Raw genomic sequence first — 20,141 nt, 5'->3', positions numbered from 1 at the left:
GGGGTGACATTACCAAAAATTGTTTATCATGCTTGAACTTAAAATGTTTTCTTCAAGGCGCCACTGAGGTGAGAGACTGTGTGTAAAAGTGTGAGGGGGAAAAAAGCTGAAGTGCAGCTTTAAATCTCACATTTATCAGTTTCTTGTATTGTGACTCAGCCAAACAATTATGAGATCAGTTTCACCAGAACAATTAGAGGATTGTAAAGAGAGGAGAGCACATGATGACTTAGCTCCCACAGATCAAAAGAACTGCCCAGGTGGGTTATAAGGAATGAGCACGGCTGTAATTCAGGGACGTATGAACATGGGTAAACAGTTTGAATTGTGCCCATATTACTATTCATCATAAAAATCTTTTGTCAACACACAAATTAAGTTTGTTTTTGCTCAGTTTGTTCTGCTAGCAGAGATTTGTCATTATGTCTACACAACAGACCTTGTTGACATTAATTGCTGAACATCCTGCAGCTGTCCATTCATGTTCATTGTATGTTTTATCCTTTCCTTTACCAGGATTTTGACAGACGTGATTTAATTACAGGCTGGACAAAGAGCTCACTCCCTTTCTGCCAATGTGATAATGGCCTCCACCACTCTCACAAAAGACACAGGTATGAGTGTGTTTGCTTTATTTAAAATCACTGTCAGTGGTCGCATGCGCGTTCATTCTCAGAGGTGCATTGTAGAAACAGTCAGTTTGTTATTTCAACCAACCTTGTCTGTCAGATTAAGTCAGTTTTATTTAAATGACCCAAGATCCCAGAACCCAAAACCCCAAAAATGACCCACAAATTTGTGTCAAAGGGCTTTATGATCTGTACAACATACAAGACCCTCTAACCTTAGACCCAAAATTTGAAAAAAGAAAAGAAAAAGAAAAACTTTGAACAAGAAGAAAAGAGGAAGAAGTAATAATAGAGCAACAGGGGAGTGATCCTTCTTCTAGGATGAACAGACATGCAATAGATGCCACATGTACAGATTAGACAGAATTAACAATAGTAAAATTACAATGTCTGAAAATAAGAATGACTGTCAAAATACAGGAATATTTGCATAGTCAGGATATTGTCATCATCTTGCAGCGACTTGCATGTAGCTGCAGTGCAGGTCTCTTTGAAAGACACTTTGACAGGCCACATGGCTGTTAGGTGGTCAAAACCTGAAAACTTCTTCTTCCAAGTGACATGTCTTGTGGTTGATGTGTTCTATCCAAAGCATCTTGCATTGATTCAATATACAGTACTGTTAAGTGTAAAATGTCTTTTATGGACATAATGTATTAGATAATGTAACATAGTCCTCATTACGAAACAGGTTTTTGTCAGGAAATAAAAGCAGGCAGAGCCACAGAAACTCTGGGACTCCATTGCCACTGTCCCAAAAGCAAAGTTGTCATACTGTCGCTCTCTAGTGAATAAAAAAGATGACACATGCGTGTTGGCATGGTTGCGTCGCAGCAAGCATACAGCAAATTGGTGCAAAGCTTGTAGATACAAGTATGCATACTTAGATAATATTATCCATGCCAAAACCTCAGTGTCTTGAATTTAATTTTGTTATTTTCCTTATATTGACACAGTGGGGAACAAATGTCTACAGCCACACTAAACACCCTGTGAGGCTGTAAAGGCACAGGCTAAGTGCTAACATCAGCATGCTGACATGCTGACACACAGACAATGCTATTTCTTAGGACTTGGTTTATCATGTTTGGCATGCTAAAATTTGCTAATGAGTATTCAGTATAACATAAAGACCCTGATGAAGTCCTCAAGCCAAAACGTGTTGATCTTGCATTGAAGCTGTCCTTTGTACTGTAGTTAAGTGTAGCTGGAATTTTGGCCTCTAAAGACTTTTTTTCCATCTTCCACGCCTCTTAAGTAGTTAAAGTTGTGCCAGAAATCCCTGTTCTGGTGCTAAAGGCAACATATCACCAAAGTTAATATGATGCATGAATATGTGTACAAAATGTGTGTACAAAATGTAATGGCAATGCTGTCTGGATCAAAATGATGACAGACTGATAGACATTCTCATCTCTCGAGTCCCGCCGCTAGCATAGTTAAAAGTTTTCTATTAACTTTCCACTTAGCTCAAAACCAACACACTGACAATTTCTTTGTACAAGGTTGTGTGGCAATCCTGTAAGCAGATGTTGAGATATGTCATTGGATGAGTGAAAACATCTGTATAAAGTTTCATGGCAATCCATTCAATACTTTTTGTTGTTTTGTTTTGTTTTGTTTTGTTTTGTTTTGTTTTGTTTTGTTTTGTTTTGTTTTGTTTTGTTTTGTTTTAACTGAGCTAAATAACTGCTAATAATTTCATATATTTTATTTTCCAAACAATAAAATACATATTTTCCTACAGGTATCCTGCGCCTCATTCTATTTGGACTACTTCTGCTAGCAGTATTAGTGTCAGGCCAATCACAAGTCCCCATTACTACCACCACAAACCAGTCCCCCACAACCACAACCGCTGCAACCACAGCAACCACTGCAACCACAGCAACCACTAACACCCAATCCCCAACCACCACCACCACCTCTGGAAGCACAACAACCAACCAACCATCATCCTCTACCACCCCCACACCAACAACAATCTCCACTACCATCACTACCCAGCCCCCAACCGCCACCCAGTCCACTATGATGACCACCAGCAGCACAGCAACTACCACCCAGTCTACCGCCTCCACCACCATCACTACCCAGCCCCCAACCGCCACCCAGTCCACCATGATGACCACCAGCAGCACAGCAACTACCACCCAGTCTACCACCTCCACCACCACTGGAGGTACAGGAATTACCACAACCCAGTCATCCTCCACTACCACCTCTGGAAGCTCACCATCCATTACCACCCAGCCCCCCACAAACACATTCACCTTCGGAGGCACAACAATCACCACCACCCAGTTATCCTCCACTACTGCCTCTGGAGGCTCTACATCCATTACCACCCAGGCCCCCACAACCACTACTACCTCTGGAGACTCAGCATCCACTACCACCCAGCCCCCCACAACTACAATCACCTCCGGAGGCACACCAGTCTTCACTACCACCAAGTCATCCTCCACTACCGCCTCTGGAGGCTCAGCATCCACTACCACCCAGCCCCCCACAAACACAATCACCTCCGGAGGCACAACAATCACCACCACCCAGTTATCCTCCACTACCGCCTCTGGAGGCTCACCATCCACTACCATCCAGCACCACACAACCACAATCACCTCCGGAGGCATGGCAAGCATAACCACCCAGTCATCCTCCACTACCACCTCTGGAGGCTCACCATCCACTACCACCCATCTCCCCACAACCACCAGCAAAACAACCACTGCAAATTCTGCATCTTCAACTTCTATGATGTCCTCTAATTCAGCCAGTGCTACTAATTCAGGAACCACCTCTGCCTCCTCTACAGCCATGACCCAGTCCAGCACCTCAATGACGGCCTCAGTTGGGACCAGTTCATCCTCCTCCATGACTCCAACCTCAATGATGTCCACCACCCAGCCATCTAACTCCACTGGTACATGTTTTTTACAAAATATTAAGATGTTTCAGTGAACATTCCAGTCTGTTTTCCCATGTAAACAAAAGACTATTGCTAATTCTCAGATTTTTCTTTATCCTTGCTTATCCTATCCATTTTTTTGCCACAGGTGGCAAGCCTGTTATGAATGGAACCACAACATCAAATCCTGCCTCAGGGAGTATGGCAAGTCCACCTTATTAGAGAAGGGTGTATTGGTGTATTTGCATATTTCCATTTAGTCTCTATTCTTCTTCATGTACCCGTCTTCTCTCTCAAACACAGATTTACTGCCCCTCATTCGTCTGTAACTACTCAGACTGCTACACAATGTACACCAATCAGAGTGCCACCAAATGTGCTGCTAGTGCCTACTGTCAGGTAGGGAGGCAAATGACACTGACAAAAACCCTTTGAACCATCTAACTAAAGTATGTGATGCATTATGGTCTTGAGAAATTATGATAAAGTGTCCTAAAATGTACGGCAAATTAACTGTGTTAGTAATCCAAAGAAGCAACTGAGCATTCAAAAGATGGAGTGGTAAGTCAATACGTTAGATGTTATTCTGATGGTCAGTGATATTTATAGAAAAAAAGGAAAGGCAAAGCAAATTAAAACATGTCTACTATTGTCTGATTCTGCATTGTATCAGCTGATAAGGCAGGTGGACATGTCCTACAATGCTAGCTGCAGCACCCCTTGTGCTGATAAGTGCGTCAACAACACTCAGATAGACTGCGCTGTGGCCTGCTGCAATTCTACTGGCTGCCTCAATGCCACTTTTGAATCAATGATGATGACAACCACAGGTAAACAGATGCATCTTTCACATCTCACATCTTCCTGTTTCATGACTCTCATAATCGTCTGATCTTTTATATCATCCTCATACTGTCCTTACAAATGGTTATGTTCTATTTCATCTTATGAGTTGTGACTGCATGTTTTTACAAGCAAGTTCCTTTAGTCTGTAGTTTGCAATTTTCACTCTTTTCTTTGCGTGATTTTAGTAAGTGCAACCACCTCAGCAAGAATAACAACAACAGCAATGACAACAACAACCACACCAGTCAGTACAACGACTGCCACCAGTCCAGCAAACAATGTAAGGACAAAAGGCTGCATGTGTGAGCGTGTGCTGCTGTGGTAATGGATATGAATATTTGTATATATTGTTGACTTTTAAACTATTCCCAGTGTTTAACTGCCTGAAAATTATTTAAAATTTTAATAGCGTATAAAACAAGATTTTTTTTTTATTTTTTTTTAAACAGTTGGTCAAACACTGGAAGCCAGATCTGGTGTTGGATTAGTACCATCCTCTCTCCTATGTTGTTTTTTTTCTTTTCTTTTAAGGAAAACAAATGTCATCAAGGTGTATGTGTTGGCGCAACTTGCTACACAGCTTTTAAAGATGCAGCGCTCCAAATATGCAAGTCCTCTGAGCAACACTGTCAGGTAAGAACTGCAAAAAATAATGACAAGATTCTCCAAATTCAACATCTTAACACAAGTGTCACCAACACATAAATGTTGCTATAATACAATTCTAGCAACACTACATACTGAATTCCTAAATGTAAGATTCATTAAAATGTTTAACCCCCTGGAGTCCAGCTTAATATTAATTAATATTTGATGACTTTCAATGCATTCATTTTTGTCTTTGTTTAAACTCTCCCCAAGTTATGTCACTAGAAATGAAAGTTCTCAGTGAATTCACAGATGAATAGACAGACTCCAGAGGGTTTTAAGCAACATTTAAATATCTTAGTCTCATGATTAGACTTTTAACCTCTCATAGGTCCTCTACTGTTCTTTCTCACTCAACTATTGCCTTTGCAGCTTAAAAAGGAGACCGAAGACTCCAAGTTGAAGTGGACAGCAGGTTGCATCGGTAACTGTTCAGGCCAAACCTCATGCGAGGCTGATACAAAACCTCCATGTTATCTAGAGTGCTGCAACGCCACTGTGACGTCTTGCCTACGGTTGAATGTCCCCTCTTTCGCCACAAGAGGTCCTTATATTCACACAGAATTGGTTGCTTGCTTACTTTGCCTTCTTGCCATCACTTTAATGCTGTGATTGGTTGAGTATGAGCTCGCTCAGTGCTGTGTGGGTCATTAGGTAACCAGAGCTTCGTGTAACTTCCACTCCCTCCGGAAATAAAGCTTAGCTGTGCAGAGGTTAACACTACTTAATTTACACTCATTTATCTCAGTGATATTCATATGTGGTGGTAATGTATATATGTATGGAATTATGTAAAGCCTCAGCTACAATGTTGATATTATTTCTTGTTTAATTAAAGCTTCCCAATTACATTTTATCTCTGTTTCAAGACCAATGAAAAGTGGCTTTAAACAGTATTTCTAGATTAAAAAATACATCAACTTCAGCAATTCAGAAAATGCAAGTTTCTTGTCTTCATAATTGACAAAATAAACCAAACCAAACTTTATTCTCAGTGAAGGTTTAAGAAATGATATTGAATTTGTTAAACACCTTGTAATTTGTTTTAGCCATGACCTTACCCATAACACTGAATGAATTCAGCAGTCTTTGTTTGTGCCTTCCCACTTTGAACAGACTGTACACAAATTTTAATTCTGGTTGAGTGCGTGAGCCTCAACACAACAACATCTGTTAATGTGGATAAATGTTTTATTACCAAAACCTCCCCCTAAATTATCATCTCTTTAAACCATTGTGAGAGTAACGCAGCTATGACTCTGTATGCACTTTATGAAACACAAATGTTTGCTGAAGCATCTCTGTAGATTTAATCATATTAAAATGTGTGATTCTGTACTTTGTCTACTTTTTGTCTAATATTTTTGTGAATTGTGAATTATATATCTTTGTGGTTTACAAATTATATTTTTGGTATAAGGTGTCATGTACATGTTAAATGAAATCAGAATGGTGTCAGTTTATTCTAGTTTTGTGTCCTGTAAAATATGATGATAGTGCCTAAAGAAATAAATCTAATAAAATATGCTTGATGACTCCTAATTTGTTTAGTTCAATCTTTGCCATAGAGTGGGGTGAAAGGGGATGGCATATCTCGGGTCTCATAGTTGCAAAAGGCCCACAATAATACTAATAGGATTATTTTTATTATAGTGTATGATGTCCAGCCTATTTTGGTGTAGCCCACTTTTCTTTAACCTTAAGCTTTAATTAAGTGATTCCTCACATTTTTTTATAGAATTTCTATGGCTACCTTTACTCAAGTAAAGTAAAATTTTGATGTATTTTACTCGCGTATTTCCATTCTATCTATCTATCTGTCTATCTATCTATCTATCTATTTTTTTATCTATTTGCTACAGTTCACTGGGGATTATTGTACTTTTTACTCCACCTTGATAGCTAGAGGTACAGTTAGTTATTATGGTTATAAAGAATTGACAGTCTAGTAATGTCACATATGGCCATATGATCATCAGTCACATGAGATATATTTTTTGTAGAATCTGTACTTTTACTTTCTCTACTTTTACTCAAGTATGAAAATGAATGCAGGACTTTTAGTTAGCCTATAACTGAGTAGTCATATTTAAACGTTGTGGTATTGCTACTTTTAATTAAGTAAATGATCTGACTCTTCCACCACTACCAGACGGCTGATGTGAACAAATCTCATGGCCAAATACAACTGCTATAAGAGCAAGGTTGAGGCCAAGAGGAATGCAGAAAATTGGATATTCTGTCCCTTTAACAGTAAATGTCTGCCTGCATGGCAGCTGAACTCCTGTACAATAACCAATTGATATTAACTTATTGCAGATTGTATATGTCTGCCAACGAGTAGTAATAAGTAACCCATTAATAAGTAATAATATTATTTTATGTTTATTATTTGTTTGTTTTTTAAATAGGCTAACTGGCTGATTTATTGTTATCAGATTTTTTTTAAATCCCAAATATCAATTTCAGCCTCAAAATATTTATTAAAAAATGATATAAAAATGATTTTAAAAAATGAAATAAAATACATAAAATGAAAATATACAACTGGGTAGTACTGAACAACAAATCTGACACATAAATCCAACACAGCCCTATTATTTTACGTTGAATAAATGTATTAATGGTGGGTTTCCCCTCTAACAAAAGACCGTTTTAGGCCTATTGACCTGATGGCTCATCAGTACTCATGGAAAGCTTTGATATAACTTTGTGAACGTACGGATTCGGGCCTATTGTAGGACATAATCCTCTTTGGATCATTGACCTGAGGCCTAATCCAAACCAAAGTGAGTTGATGACAGCCCAGATGTGACGTCACACCGGGGGCACAGAGCGATTCTGAATCAGTGCGTGGCAGACCGGGCCGGGCTGGGCCAGCAGCGGAGGAACGGGAGAGAAACATCTGGATCGAAAGGGAATAATGTCGGATTACAGGGGGCTCCTCGAGCGTCTCTCCTCCTGCTGTTCACTTGGCTTTCTCTTGAGAGAGAAATAAATAGGCTACTCGAAATTCCTCCGGGTATTTTTGAACGAGAAAAGCGTGGGGCAGAAACTGTCAAGCAGGAATCTGCCTTCACCATGGATCAGTCCGTCGCAATCCAAGAAACTTTGGAGAGGGAAGAAAACTGCATCATAGTATCCTTTGCGACTCGCATGCGCTTGTTTATGGATCATCAGTGTTTAAAATGTAATATTACCAGACTCCAACTAAGTTTAACTAACACGACTCCGCTGAAGAATATCAGAGTCCGCAGAGAGGCCTGTAAGATTAAAGATCTGCTACATGGTCGACATCTCTCTGAATAAAAATAACTATGTTACTTATATTGTGATTTAAAACAAAACAACATTTAAGACGTAGCCTATAGTTCTCAGCAATAGAAGCAGAGCAGGTTTTGTCGGGTGTGACTTCTTAAGGATATGGTCCAACTTTTGTAGTAAGACCTTTCTTCCACAAGATGGCAACTCTGTGTCACCAGCTTAGTTGCTTCTCGGCAGTGTTGGGAGAAGAATACTCCAGTTAAGTATTTATAATGTTGCTAAGGTCAAAGTGTATCATTGGGAAAACTTTTACTTTTTTCATTTATGTAGTTTCATCTACATCAATGTATCATATTTTGTAAGCTAATTATATGGTTTGTATGTAAAATACAAACAGCTATTAGATAGAAGTTGAGTAAAAACTCCAATATTTCCCTTTGAAATATAGTGCAATTAATATTAAACAGTTTCAGTGTTGTTCCCATTGTAGCCAAAAAAAATTTAATAAGAAAAAAATAGTTGAAATGAGAGCATGGTGATATTTCCTGGCAAAGTGTGAAAGAAATTCATGAACATATTCCCACTATACCCTTAACCAAGTTGTAATCATGCTGTCCAATGTGATGTCCTCTTTGATAAGATTACAGAGAGCAGATTGCTGGGATTGGTTGAGTCTTCAGAAGAACATGCGTGAGTTTTAACACAAAGTTCATTATTGAACAAAATACTCGTATTCACGGGCTCACAATATAATTTTGTAAGGAGTGGGTTTGACAACATTATGCAGTCCATAGCAACACCACACATTGGCATTGAAAATGACCACAGAGATGCATCAAATTGTCTGACACAGTAACCATACAGTATTTAAATGACCAGTCCTCTTTTCCCCTTTGATGAAATACACAGTTGATTCAAATTTTTGATTAAAATGAATCAAATGTCATTTAAAAATAGGAATAATAATAACATATTTTAATTTTAATCATCATTAAAATGTCTGTTTTTTAGACTCTTTATTTATACTCATCGAAGGATGGCCATTACTGCTGATGATGTGTCACTGGAGGACATCATACCCGTCTCCCTTGACTTTGCTGTTGTGGAGGGTGAGCAGCTTTCATATGTTTAACATAATCAAAAGTAGACTGGCAGTAAGGTTCAGGGCACCAAAATAACAGTTGTTTCCTGTTAATAATGGTATGACACTAACTTCTCTGAAATGCCCTGACATACTCCTCATGCTGCACTTTTTGTAGTTTCCTCACCAGAGGAACTTGCAGTTGTGGGTGAGTTGCCCTTATTACATATATTTTAATATTAAGCAGCAGTACATAAGAAAGTAAAACAAACAAAAGATAAATAAATAACATCATTTTTTTTCTGTGTTCCTCATCTGATTCTAGGGGCTGATACCAGGGTGAGAATAAGCTACCAGGAAGAAGCGTTAGAGCTCAGACTTCCTTTTGGGTCTCATTCGCGGCTCTTTCTCAGCGAGGTCAACAGGGCCTGGAGTGGTAGGTCAGCCCTCAGAGACATTGGTGACACGCTTACATAACACCCAGCAGTCATTGCTTTTTATTCAAGGTTCTCACAGCCTTTGAAAAATCAATGTGTGAAGTATCTAGGAAACCAGCTCAGCCAGTCTTCAGTTGCCTTGAGGATACATTGTCTCGAACGAACAAACAAAAAAAAAAAATGTATTCTTTCATTTTGACATTAGATTACTGAAAAAGGAATTTTTAAAAAACAGAAATAAAAACCCAAATGCATTTGTTAGATTCTGTTGGCTGATTGGCTCACACCAATTTTACAACTACAAATTGTTGCTGTCCCTTCAACTGGCTGTCACTAGTGTGCATGACGTAAAAGGGATGGGTACAGAGAGAGAAGGGGTGGAGCTTGAATGGTGTACTCTGTGTTTAGTTTGTTTCTTTAACAGCCAGCAAAAGGACAGGATGAAAACAGTTTTAAAAGGACTTCTTCGTGATCACTTCTCTTGAACTGCATTTTACTTTTTGTCTCCTGTTCATCTGGATGGAAGAGGCCAGCTGCCGGGTTGACAGACAGTCTGCTTTGTTAGGGATGTATCACTTTTGCCACTGGCTCACTATTTTTCACAGTGGAAGCTCCACGTGAGCATGTACGGAGACTACTATGTTGTTTTCATTATATTTTTTTGCGGTACTCGTAAGACAAGCCACAGAGGCTTTTAATCTGGTGAGGGATACTAGTGATGGAAAGATTAGATGACCTGGTGCCAGTTGTTGTCAATAGGAAGAGTGTGAGAAATGATAAAGGTAAGCAAGTATAAGTGAGATTCCTTCTATTTAAAGAAGTCTAAGTGTGGAGGTGGTCTTACAAACTAGGAGAACAGTTCATTGTATGGACAAGATCCATGTGTAAGAGCAAGAAATAGAAAGATGTTGCTTAAGAATGCTCCTTTTTCTACTAGTGGAGTCGATTCTTTCTTACACCATGAATCTTAAAATTGCTGTTGTTTATCCTAACTTAGCCTACTTTAATTATCTTGCTCTCTCTGTCTATCTTTCTTCAGATGTTTGCAAGTCTCCCACACAGGTACCCAAGTTTCAGTGGATCAACAAGTACCACAAAACCACTAAAGGCCAGGGAGTTGTCAAACAGGCCCTTGCACCCCTCAGCACAACACTCAGTAAACTCAATCAGCAACGGAAAACAGGTTTGTCATCTAATTTCTGTTTGTAGGAGTTCACAGCTGGCATTTGTGTCCAATAAGCTTCATTTATTTGGAACAGGTCGACCAGCATTCATGCAATGGGTTGACAGAACAGCAATGTTCTTTATCTCTACAGCGCTTTTGCTCTTTTTCTGCCAGTAGATAACCTCACACAGATAAAAGTCTACATCAGAGGGTTGCATCATAAAATTACCAGTTTTGCAAGTGTCACTTCCTTGGAATGCAATCGTCACAGCCTGTGTATGAGCTGTAAGAAATTTACACATAACAGGCTGACAGTTTGAAATGTCATAGCAGAAAAGACACCAACTAATAACTTTAATTATGGCTCCATTCCATTCAAATGTCTCAGTCCGCCATGACAGTGAGCCAGCATGCACAATATCAGGGTAATAGGCCTAGCAGACCTACTAACATTATGAAGTATGTAAACAATTAAACTTTACTTCTGATGCACCTTATAAGGTGCTTAACAGGGGCACATTAGATGCTTTACCATAAAACAATTTCAGAGAATGGTCAAACATGGAGAATAGAAACAAAGCTTAAAAGCTTTTTTAAAATGTCCAAGCTGATCTGGTACTGAGGGGGAGTTTGTTCCCCTCAGTACCTTTTTTTGAGCTTAAACAAAAACATGGCTCCCCTCTTTTGTGTTGAGCTTGGACTGTGGAACATTTGGATGCCAGGTCTTATGGGGTCTTGGTTCAGAAAAAGGAGTTAACAATCAAATATATATATATATATGGGCCAAACAATGGAGTTTTTTTTTTTTTTTTTAATTAATGTACCACCTACTTCTTAAGAAATTAAATAGTATACACAGAATAGGCTCCCTTATAAAAAAAAAAACAGCAACAAGAATCCATGTCTAATCTCTGAAGGTTGTGCCATCAAATGTACAATTTGCATGCTTATCATGTAAACATAAATGTTTGTGTAATTTGAAATACAGATTTCACGCATTATGTTCGTGCATGCTGGGAGCCATGCTGTAAACATACACTGTATAAAGTGAGTGAATGTTCATATGCAAACTACACCACATATTTCATGAGTATGACCCTTACAAAGTGGTTTAATTGTTTGTTTATGGGACACTGCAGGTCATGTTTTTTTTTCCTTTTAGTGCCAGACTTATTTCATAATTTATTTGTCTTGTTGAAATGCATGAGCTTAATTCCCAACGCAATACTAATGTGATGTGCGGTAGAATTTCCCGGTTGCCCTTTGTGCATAGTAGTTGCAGGTTGTTATTTTGTCAGCTTCCTATCTCTGCAGTAGCGGAAGGTAAACTCCTCCTACAATAACGCTAGCATGGGCAGGTCTAACACAGACTGGACATTGCTCTTCTGCACAGAATGCGTGGGAGCGGTGCAGGGAGATGTCTAAGGTGATGAGAGACTCTGGTATGAAAAATATTCCTTACATTTGTTGATTATATTGAGGTGCCGAAAAGAAAACTCCATCGCATAGATCCGTGGCATTGATTCTGCCCCGTCAAACTAGCTAGCTTACTAGCTAATGCTAGCGAGTAGTAGTAGTTCTTATTTCAAAGAGGCTAACTTTAGCCGGATTTGCTAGAGGGCCAGCTTTCGTTAGGCGGAGTAATGATAAGGATTAACAGAAGTATCACCAATGTTATCTGCTGTTGCCACATTATCAAGCTGTCTTTAATGTTAGCTGATAGAGTTAGACAGTTGAAACGCAGTTTAAGGCTAACGTCGGTCTCTGCTTAATAATAATATTCATGTTAGTGGTCGCTATGACAGAAAATGACTCACCTGTTGTGGTTGGTGTTGGAGTAACGTTTTACACTGACACAGAATTGTATCATACATTGAGACACTGTTTATGTTCTGCTACTTTGGCTATTGCCTGTTTCCAAATACCCTCTGTCGCTTGCGCATCATCCTCTTGGCTAACTTGGCCGGTTGGCTTCAAATCAGTTGTCTGTAAACTTTCCTGCGACGCCTCTCTATGAGATAAAGGTGCTGACTGTCTGTTTTGCCTTCACCTGTGAGAAAGACCTTCTCTTTTCCTTCAGTGCCAGTGCGATCCAAGCGTTTTCTTAAGGCAAGAAGAGTTTGTTTCTTTTAATTTACAACTGTAGATCTACAATAGAGAATTTAGAAAAATCACAAAACAGGTTCCTCTGCAGGTAACTACTTATGGTTGAAGATCATGAAAGGAAGTTGTGCAACTTTGAACTTTGTGCAGTTGTGGTTAAAAAGCTGTGACGGTTTTAAAACGGAAGAGTTTGAGACCTGAACAACTTGCCATTTATGCAGAATAACGATCAACCGCAGATAAAAAAGGCATTGGTGTAAATTGCAGCTAGTCAGACATGCAACTCCCTCCTTAGGGGTTGAAAGTTTAGTTAAGTTCATTACTAAAGCATGTGCAGGAACGTAAAATATGCAGTGTAATAACTAAACTACTCACACACAGGACCCTAGTGGACTAAGGGCCTCACTCTTGCAGATTGAAATTCTCAACATTAGAGGGCAGCTTTAATGTGGGAAAAAAAAGCAATGCCAAAAAGCTATCTGCTGCACTTTTCAGCAAGACTGACATATTGTAGCATGTAGGGCAGCAATCAATGATTATTTTCATCAATTCATCATTTTTATTTTCATTTCATAATTTTCATTGATTAATCAATTGATTAACAAGTCCCTTAAGTCCACAGTGATGTCCTTAAATTGCTTGTTTTGTCTCAGCAGAAGCTCAAAATCTTAACATATCAAGGTTATTATCACCAAAGTCAAAGAAAAGCAGCAGTTTTCGTAGTTGGAAGCAGAGAATGCTTTTTTTTGCATAAATATTGTCTTAATATTTATTCAGTTATCAAAATAGTTGCAAAAGAAATTTGTTTGGTTTTTGTGATTATAACTACTTTGTGCATTTAAATCAAGCTGCAGATTTTGTTTTAATTCGTGTTTTGCAATTTCACTCTATTTTTATGACAAGAATCTCAGTATTATACACTTTATACTGTTTCATTACTGTTGTTCTGCATTTTCCAGATACAGTTAAGTTCACTGGGAAAAACTTAACAAATCTTGTATGATCTCATGTTGTATATCACCTTTGAGCCACCTGGTCTTCAAAGCTTAGAACCAACACTGTAAATTTGGCATATTATAAGGTTATTGATGCAAACTGTTAAACAGGAAAGAACCCATCTCCAATGGGTTATGGTTTATCATTTCAGCCCTTGCAGTTTAGAGGTTAGGGCTATTAATACTCATGGTTTCCTTTTTTATTCATATGCTAACTCAGAAAACTCTTGAGTCAATTTCACAGTGATGTGCTTTTTCTTTGTGTTCACAATGAGATTTTCACCTTCTTAACTGTAGCATTTCTAAAGTAAACTCTTCTAAAGTCATTTCACAGTTTGCTGGAAGTTTTCTCTGTCACACAAAGGGCCATCTTTTCCTGTTCACACAAACATCAGTATCACGTCAATAGATCCTCATGGGGATTTTTTTTAAATGGTGCTCATAGTTCAGCATATCTAGCCTAATCTTTTTTTGGTTCTTGTTTCATTCAAATACCGTAACCATGTCTGACACACTCGCTTTTTCTCAGAATTTAGTACACAGGTCACAACTTGTTTTGCTGAGAAATTTCCTTTGTTAGTTTAGCTAATGATGTTGACCTCCAGCTGTGGAAACAGTGATAAAAGCTTTTTCACTCACAGTTTAGTGCTGGGTTAGACACAGCTATAAGGAAAATCATACCTTTTGAAAATTATGCTGTTTGGATTGAACAAGCTTTGTCCGTTTAGATCAGACTTGCTTTGACTTTAATTTGGGGTTTTATTACCTCTCTGCTTTATTCCCTTCGGTGACCTTGTTTTGAAAGTGGTTGTTTAATGTTATAGTAGTTTAGCAAAGTAGTTAGTAGTTATAGATTTATTGTTTTTTATTTGTCTTTATGCTGGGTTGTTTTTTTTTTTTTAACTGTGTGATATGTTGTGTGCATGTGTTCTATTGCATGCAATGTCTTCTTTTTAACTTACATGCATCAATCAGGAGTAACACTCCTAATTTCATTGTATTTTGAATACAATGACAATAAAGGCTTTCTATTCTATTTCTATTCTATTCTACTAGCACTGTTGATATCCCTGCCCAGTAAGGTAATGTGGATAGGATGCCATGGGATTATTGTGTTGCACACAAACGCATCAGAAAACAAATAAATTACAGAAACCCCATGAGCTACCACCTAAAAAGACTAGAATGTTTTGTACCTTTTGGGTACTAAAGTAGTGCTGTTGGTCAGGTGCACTCTTAATGTAGCCTGCCATAACTTTATAGAGTTTAATTTCCTGCTCAAAGAACCTGGCTTTCCCTTTCAGAGGAGCCAGCTGTGTTCCCTGCCAAGCTGCAGAAGACAGGGGCCATGCTGTCTCATACTTCACACTCGCCTATTAAAGCCAGCTACTTGGGATGCAGTAACTGTAACCAACTGCAAAAGATAGCCTCAGTCGATTGACCACAACAACTGAGCCCTGATTTGGCACTTTTATGATTGACTTGTGTGTTACTGTGCGTTTTTGTTTTATACTCTGTCAAAATTAGCTTTAATTTATTATCCATATTAGTTATTAAAAGACTGAAATATGGGTTTGCTCAGGGCTAGGTACTTTCTCATTAGAGTTGAGCTAGGCTGTCAATACTAAGGGCAGATTTTAAGATAATGTTGATTGGAAGGACTCCCAGTAGCTGGCAGGACACAGTGACATGAAGTTTTAAATGACAACTTACAAACAAAATGTTAATTTTTCATTAAAAAAGTGCAGGTGTTTTTCAGGCATTGTGGAGAGCTGTGCTATAATGCCACGGTTTCCCTTTATGCTCTGTGCTTTATCATTGTAAACAAGTAAACTAAACAGACTTTTTTTTATTAATCCTCCTTTTCTCTCATGCTCTTTCCAAACAGAGAAATCATCCGACAAAAAGGGAAGTATAGAAAGGGAGAAAGGTTCCAACGGTGGCACACAGAAGTCCAAAGTGTGTTCTAGCCCGGAGAGGTAAAGCCTTTTTATTGAAGTTAGAATATTCTGCTGCTAAAGTGGAAGTTCTGTCATTTCTTGGTGGATTACCACCACCTGTAGATCACTGGAAAAGTGGGAAACCATTGGCAAGAACGTGTATCTCATCACCTGTGTATTTATGAACAAATACAGCAGGGACCTGTTCACAAACGCGTTGCTCGATAGTGCTACCAAAACTCCATAGGGGTACCTTTTAATATTACTCAAGTAAAAGTATCAAAGTAACCATTTTGAAGACTAATCTGAGTAAAACCTAAAACATTTACTGTTTAGTCAGCAATGCCTTACTGATGCACTGCAAACACACAGCAATGTTGTAAAATATCCAGGGATTTTTTTTTTGAATCAGCCTTCACCACCCGAGTCCTCAAGGGACTAAGAAATTTATCAAACAAGGCAGCCATGACAATAGCACCCTATTCTGCATACTTGCACCAAGTTAAGAAATTCACTTAATGGTATTTCAAATGCAGGAAAGTGTGAGATCAAATTTGCTTCACTTGAATGGCCTGCTTTTGTAACTCAACGGTTACTGTTACGACCAACATGTCATCATGACTATAACCATTTCAAAATAATGTGTCCAACAGACATTTCTTCCTTCAGCTTAGTGATGTCTTACAGTATAGACCATTTAGTTTAACTTATCCACAAACTAAATATTGCTTCATCAGGAAAAATAGTTTTGAAGTTTAAAAGAATAAAAAGCAGAATTACTGTTATTTAAGTACTTCTTTCCACCAGGTTTACAACAGGTACTGTCTACGTGCCTGGCAGCAGGTTGATGATGAGTGTTTAATTTATTTAAAGTTGTTAAGGTCTAAAATGCAAATTTGTGCAGTTCAGTTGTTTAACCTGTAAGCCACTGCTGCCACTCTTGGAATGAATGCCTATTTGTATATTCTAAGGTGGGGTTTCGTTACAGTATATTCCTGGAAGATTACAGGGCCCAGGCATATTACATTTCTTCCTCTCCCCTCAGTCTCATTCCATATTGACAACATGGAAATAGAGCTTCACCACAAAGCCTGGGTTTATGATCTACTGTATATTACACTGTTAGTCTGGAGTAGAGTGTAATGTCTCTGCTATGCTATAATTTTATATCTAGCTTTTAGGAGAGGTATTGCAATTGCAATTAGGTCAGAGCGTATCCTGGATGCCAAGTGGCAACCAGACATTGGTAGCTGAATGAAAAAAATCTAAACAACCCAGACCAAACATGCAGTTTATGATCATCCTGATACTTGTCCCCTATGAAATCACACCAGCATGACAAAATGATCTGGTTTCTATCTTGGTCTGTCTCCACTCATCCCAACACCCAACTGTTATTTTCTCTCTCTCCTGGTGTGCAGTCAGGGCATCTCAAGTCGAGACGACCGGAATGACCTGGTGCGCTCGTCCAGCCACACCCCGTCTAACAAAGCTCAGATACTGGCCATGCCGCAGTTCAACCTGCGTGACAACCTTATCAAGTGTGAGCTCCTGAAGAATGAGGACATTTACACTTACCTGGAGAACTTCAGGTATGTAACTCTCAACTTCTTATTGTGTCTGCATTGCTGTGTACATTTGTAAATGTACATTGTGTACATGCCGGGGCAATAGAGGTAGATCTAGGTGATCTTAATATATTACAATATCACATCAATATCAACGTAGCAAATCAATGCTTCCTTGATATCAATTTTTAATTTCCCCTGATACTTGGGTGGGGCTATAGGTGCTTTCATACACTATTGAATCTATAGAAGTGTGATATGATCCTTCACTCATCATTTTTCTCAGCCTGAAACATATTCTAATATTCTAAAACTGAATATAGGAGGCGTGTCAAGCTATTTATTTATCCATTTATTTCTTTATTTAGATTTTAATTTTGTTGTCTAGATTTTCAATCGTATACAGTTGGGTCAAGCTGTACTGAAATAGCTTAAGATTTGACGGTTTGCGCTGAAACAGTATGAGCACACTAACTGCAAGTGCAGTTTGGATCCTAGAAATGTTATGTAAAAAGAATGAGTCAACATCTGTGGGTTTGTATTTCTCTGTACTTAGCTGTTTGCTAAAATAAGCACCACTTTCTCAGGGGCTGTCTAGAAATGCACCATTTCTTATTGATTGGGGGTATTAATGTCCTTGAAATTTTTATTAAGGTTATTTTTTTCTTTTGTTTTGCTGATTTCACCATCATAGTTATAGTTATTAACCACACTGCCTCCTGTTGGTAGCTCTCTATATATATACAGTATATGTCAAGAAGTTCCTATGTTACAGTCTAAGCCCAGCTCCTTTCTGTGTGGAGTTTGTGTGTTGCCACAGGCTTCCCCTTGGGAGCTGTGCTTGTCTCCCACAGACCAGCAATGGAGCTTAGGTTAATTGGGAACTGTCTGTGAGGTGTGAGACTGAATGTGTGTTGTGTTAGTCATGTGACTGACTCACAACCGCCCTGAGGTGTTTCCTTACCTTTTGCTCCAAGCATGCTGGGAAATCTCCTGTCCCTGTATAACCCTGAGAAGAAATAAATAGGTATTGTAAGATATACAAATAAAGACAAAGATATACAAAAGCCTGTGCAGAATTTGTTTAGTCAAAAACCTAATGAATATTTTGAACATACATTTGCAAATGACCTACTTGTTGGGTCTGCTGATAGGTCTATAAATTATTGCCTGTATCAGAAACAGCAGATATACAGAAAAGGTTAAATAGTGTTGGGACACGTGAATTGTCTGCTTTCATATCATATTACACTACAGACTGAGAATGTACTGAATAGCCATGCTGATGTGCCGATTAAGAAAAAAGCAGCACTTTTTTTTGTATAAAGACAGCTTCAGAATCTTTCTAGGCAGCTGAGATGGAGGCCATTGGGGCACTCTGTTGTACAGTGTGATGGCTGTCAGCACAAAGTAAAGAGCTGTACTGTTCCTGTGCATGAGCAGAGCGGCAGCTGCCTGAAGGTCAGAGGGGGCGGTGGCTATTGAATGGGCGGAAGCCGGTTTCATTCTGGACCTGCAGAATAAATCTCAGTGGGGATGTAAATAATAAGGGCAGGGCCCTCTCACCATCTCTCACAATTGTAGTGCCCTACAGCAAGGCATGGTCAGCAGATAAGACCGTTTTACTCGCTGCTAGCTCTTTGCCCTGTATATAACTCCTAGGTTTAACAGTGTGTGAGTGCAAATGAAGAGGAACATCGCTTAAAAAGAGCAGTTGTCCTCTTTCAACCTTCAGAAAATGAAATTTCAGGACATGAGTGAGAAAGTGCTGCAGTAAAACAGGAGGGCATCGGCTTCATATATATTGAGGTCATTGTTTCACTATTTTAGTCTCCCAGATGTAAACTGGAAATCACAGAAAAGACACAGATTTTGCTAGTCAGCAAATGTTCAAACACACTGTAACTCTCTATTCTTCTCCTCATCTCTCCTCATTCTGTGTCAGCTTTTTCCTTGGCACGTACAATGTGAATGGACAGACACCAAAGGAGAGCCTCAGTCCTTGGCTGAGCTGCACTCCCGACCCTCCTGACATGTACTGCGTGGGGTAAGTCAGATTCACCCTGCTGGAGAATAGCTGTGCAATTCTCCACTTAATCCCATTACACAGAAAGACATATACTGCTCAAACCTCTGACAGATGTATGCAACCATTGATCCTGTTTTAAGTAGGAGAACATGCCCACCCACAGATTCAGCACTGTGTGTCCACTAATCCTGCCTACGTTTCACTTTACTACTTTGGTGTCAAAGAGTGGAAAAAGTGTGAATCAAACAAGAAGTTTTCACCAGAAGTTTGTCCTCCCTTGTAGTTTCCAGGAGCTCGACCTCAGCAAAGAGGCTTTCTTCTTCAATGACACCCCCAAAGAGCTGGAGTGGACAAAGGCTGTGTCCAAGGCCTTGCATCCAGATGCCAAGTATGCCTTAGTAAGGAAACCTTTTTTCTGGACCTGTGAATTTTATTGTCCAGTCCACTGTATTCTGTCTTCACATGGTGAGCTTTTTTTTTTAACATGGAAGCTAATAGCAGATTCATCGCTACACTTAAATATAT

At 38.9% G+C, this 20,141-nt stretch overlaps 2 protein-coding genes across 6 annotated transcripts in view; both read left to right on the top strand.

Moving 5' to 3' along the window:
* Positions 1–494: 494 nt before the first annotated feature.
* On the top strand, positions 495–6,576 carry LOC111651045 (uncharacterized). 3 transcript variants are annotated; one of them, XM_023401004.2, is made up of 9 exons: positions 495–614; positions 2,377–2,811; positions 3,448–3,555; positions 3,689–3,744; positions 3,844–3,939; positions 4,214–4,370; positions 4,572–4,666; positions 4,918–5,019; positions 5,407–6,576. In XM_023401004.2, exons 1-9 carry the CDS (start codon positions 584–586, stop codon positions 5,644–5,646), a joined length of 1,320 nt encoding a protein of 439 aa, XP_023256772.1. In that variant the 5' UTR covers positions 495–583; the 3' UTR covers positions 5,647–6,576. The 3 variants fall into 3 exon arrangements, with proteins under 3 accessions (XP_023256772.1, XP_023256771.1, XP_087028674.1); XM_023401003.2 differs by having other exon boundaries at positions 2,377–3,555; XM_087172548.1 differs by lacking the exon at positions 5,407–6,576 and having other exon boundaries at positions 2,377–3,555; positions 4,836–4,923.
* A 1,312-nt stretch (positions 6,577–7,888) lies between these two features.
* inpp5b (inositol polyphosphate-5-phosphatase B) overlaps positions 7,889–20,141 on the top strand; it is a 19,947-nt gene continuing 7,694 nt past the window's right edge. Inside the window, exons 1-10 of one of the 3 annotated variants that reach the window (XM_087172545.1) lie at positions 7,889–8,173; positions 8,910–8,988; positions 9,310–9,407; positions 9,558–9,587; positions 9,705–9,815; positions 10,856–10,999; positions 15,968–16,058; positions 17,441–17,611; positions 19,533–19,634; positions 19,900–20,014. In XM_087172545.1, coding sequence (XP_087028671.1) covers positions 8,116–8,173; positions 8,910–8,988; positions 9,310–9,407; positions 9,558–9,587; positions 9,705–9,815; positions 10,856–10,999; positions 15,968–16,058; positions 17,441–17,611; positions 19,533–19,634; positions 19,900–20,014 — 999 coding nt within the window. In that variant the 5' untranslated portion in view covers positions 7,889–8,115. Of the gene's footprint in view, positions 8,174–8,909; positions 8,989–9,309; positions 9,408–9,557; positions 9,588–9,704; positions 9,816–10,271; positions 10,599–10,855; positions 11,000–12,321; positions 12,424–15,967; positions 16,059–17,440; positions 17,612–19,532; positions 19,635–19,899; positions 20,015–20,141 lie in introns of those variants that run through there. The other 2 variants (XM_023401005.2, XM_023401006.2) reach the window with 2 other exon arrangements.

This window comes from Seriola lalandi, unplaced genomic scaffold (assembly GCF_002814215.2).
Source record: "Seriola lalandi dorsalis isolate HSWRI2012SDOR001 ecotype SW California unplaced genomic scaffold, Sedor1 jcf7180002053211, whole genome shotgun sequence".
NCBI lineage: Eukaryota > Metazoa > Chordata > Actinopteri > Carangiformes > Carangidae > Seriola > Seriola lalandi.
Note: the sequence above shows the minus strand (reverse complement) of the source record. Positions and strands in the feature narration are given on the sequence as shown.

What these genes read in the sequence shown, in the direction of transcription:
- LOC111651045 (XM_023401003.2), top strand. Translation starts at nt 584, where the DNA reads ATGGCCTCCACCACTCTCACAAAAGACACAG. An exon ending in CACTCTCACAAAAGACACAG is followed by an intron (nt 615 to 2,376) that starts GTATGAGTGTGT and finishes ATTTTCCTACAG; the next exon opens with GTATCCTGCGCCTCATTCTA. An exon ending in ATCCTGCCTCAGGGAGTATG is followed by an intron (nt 3,745 to 3,843) that starts GCAAGTCCACCT and finishes TCTCAAACACAG; the next exon opens with ATTTACTGCCCCTCATTCGT.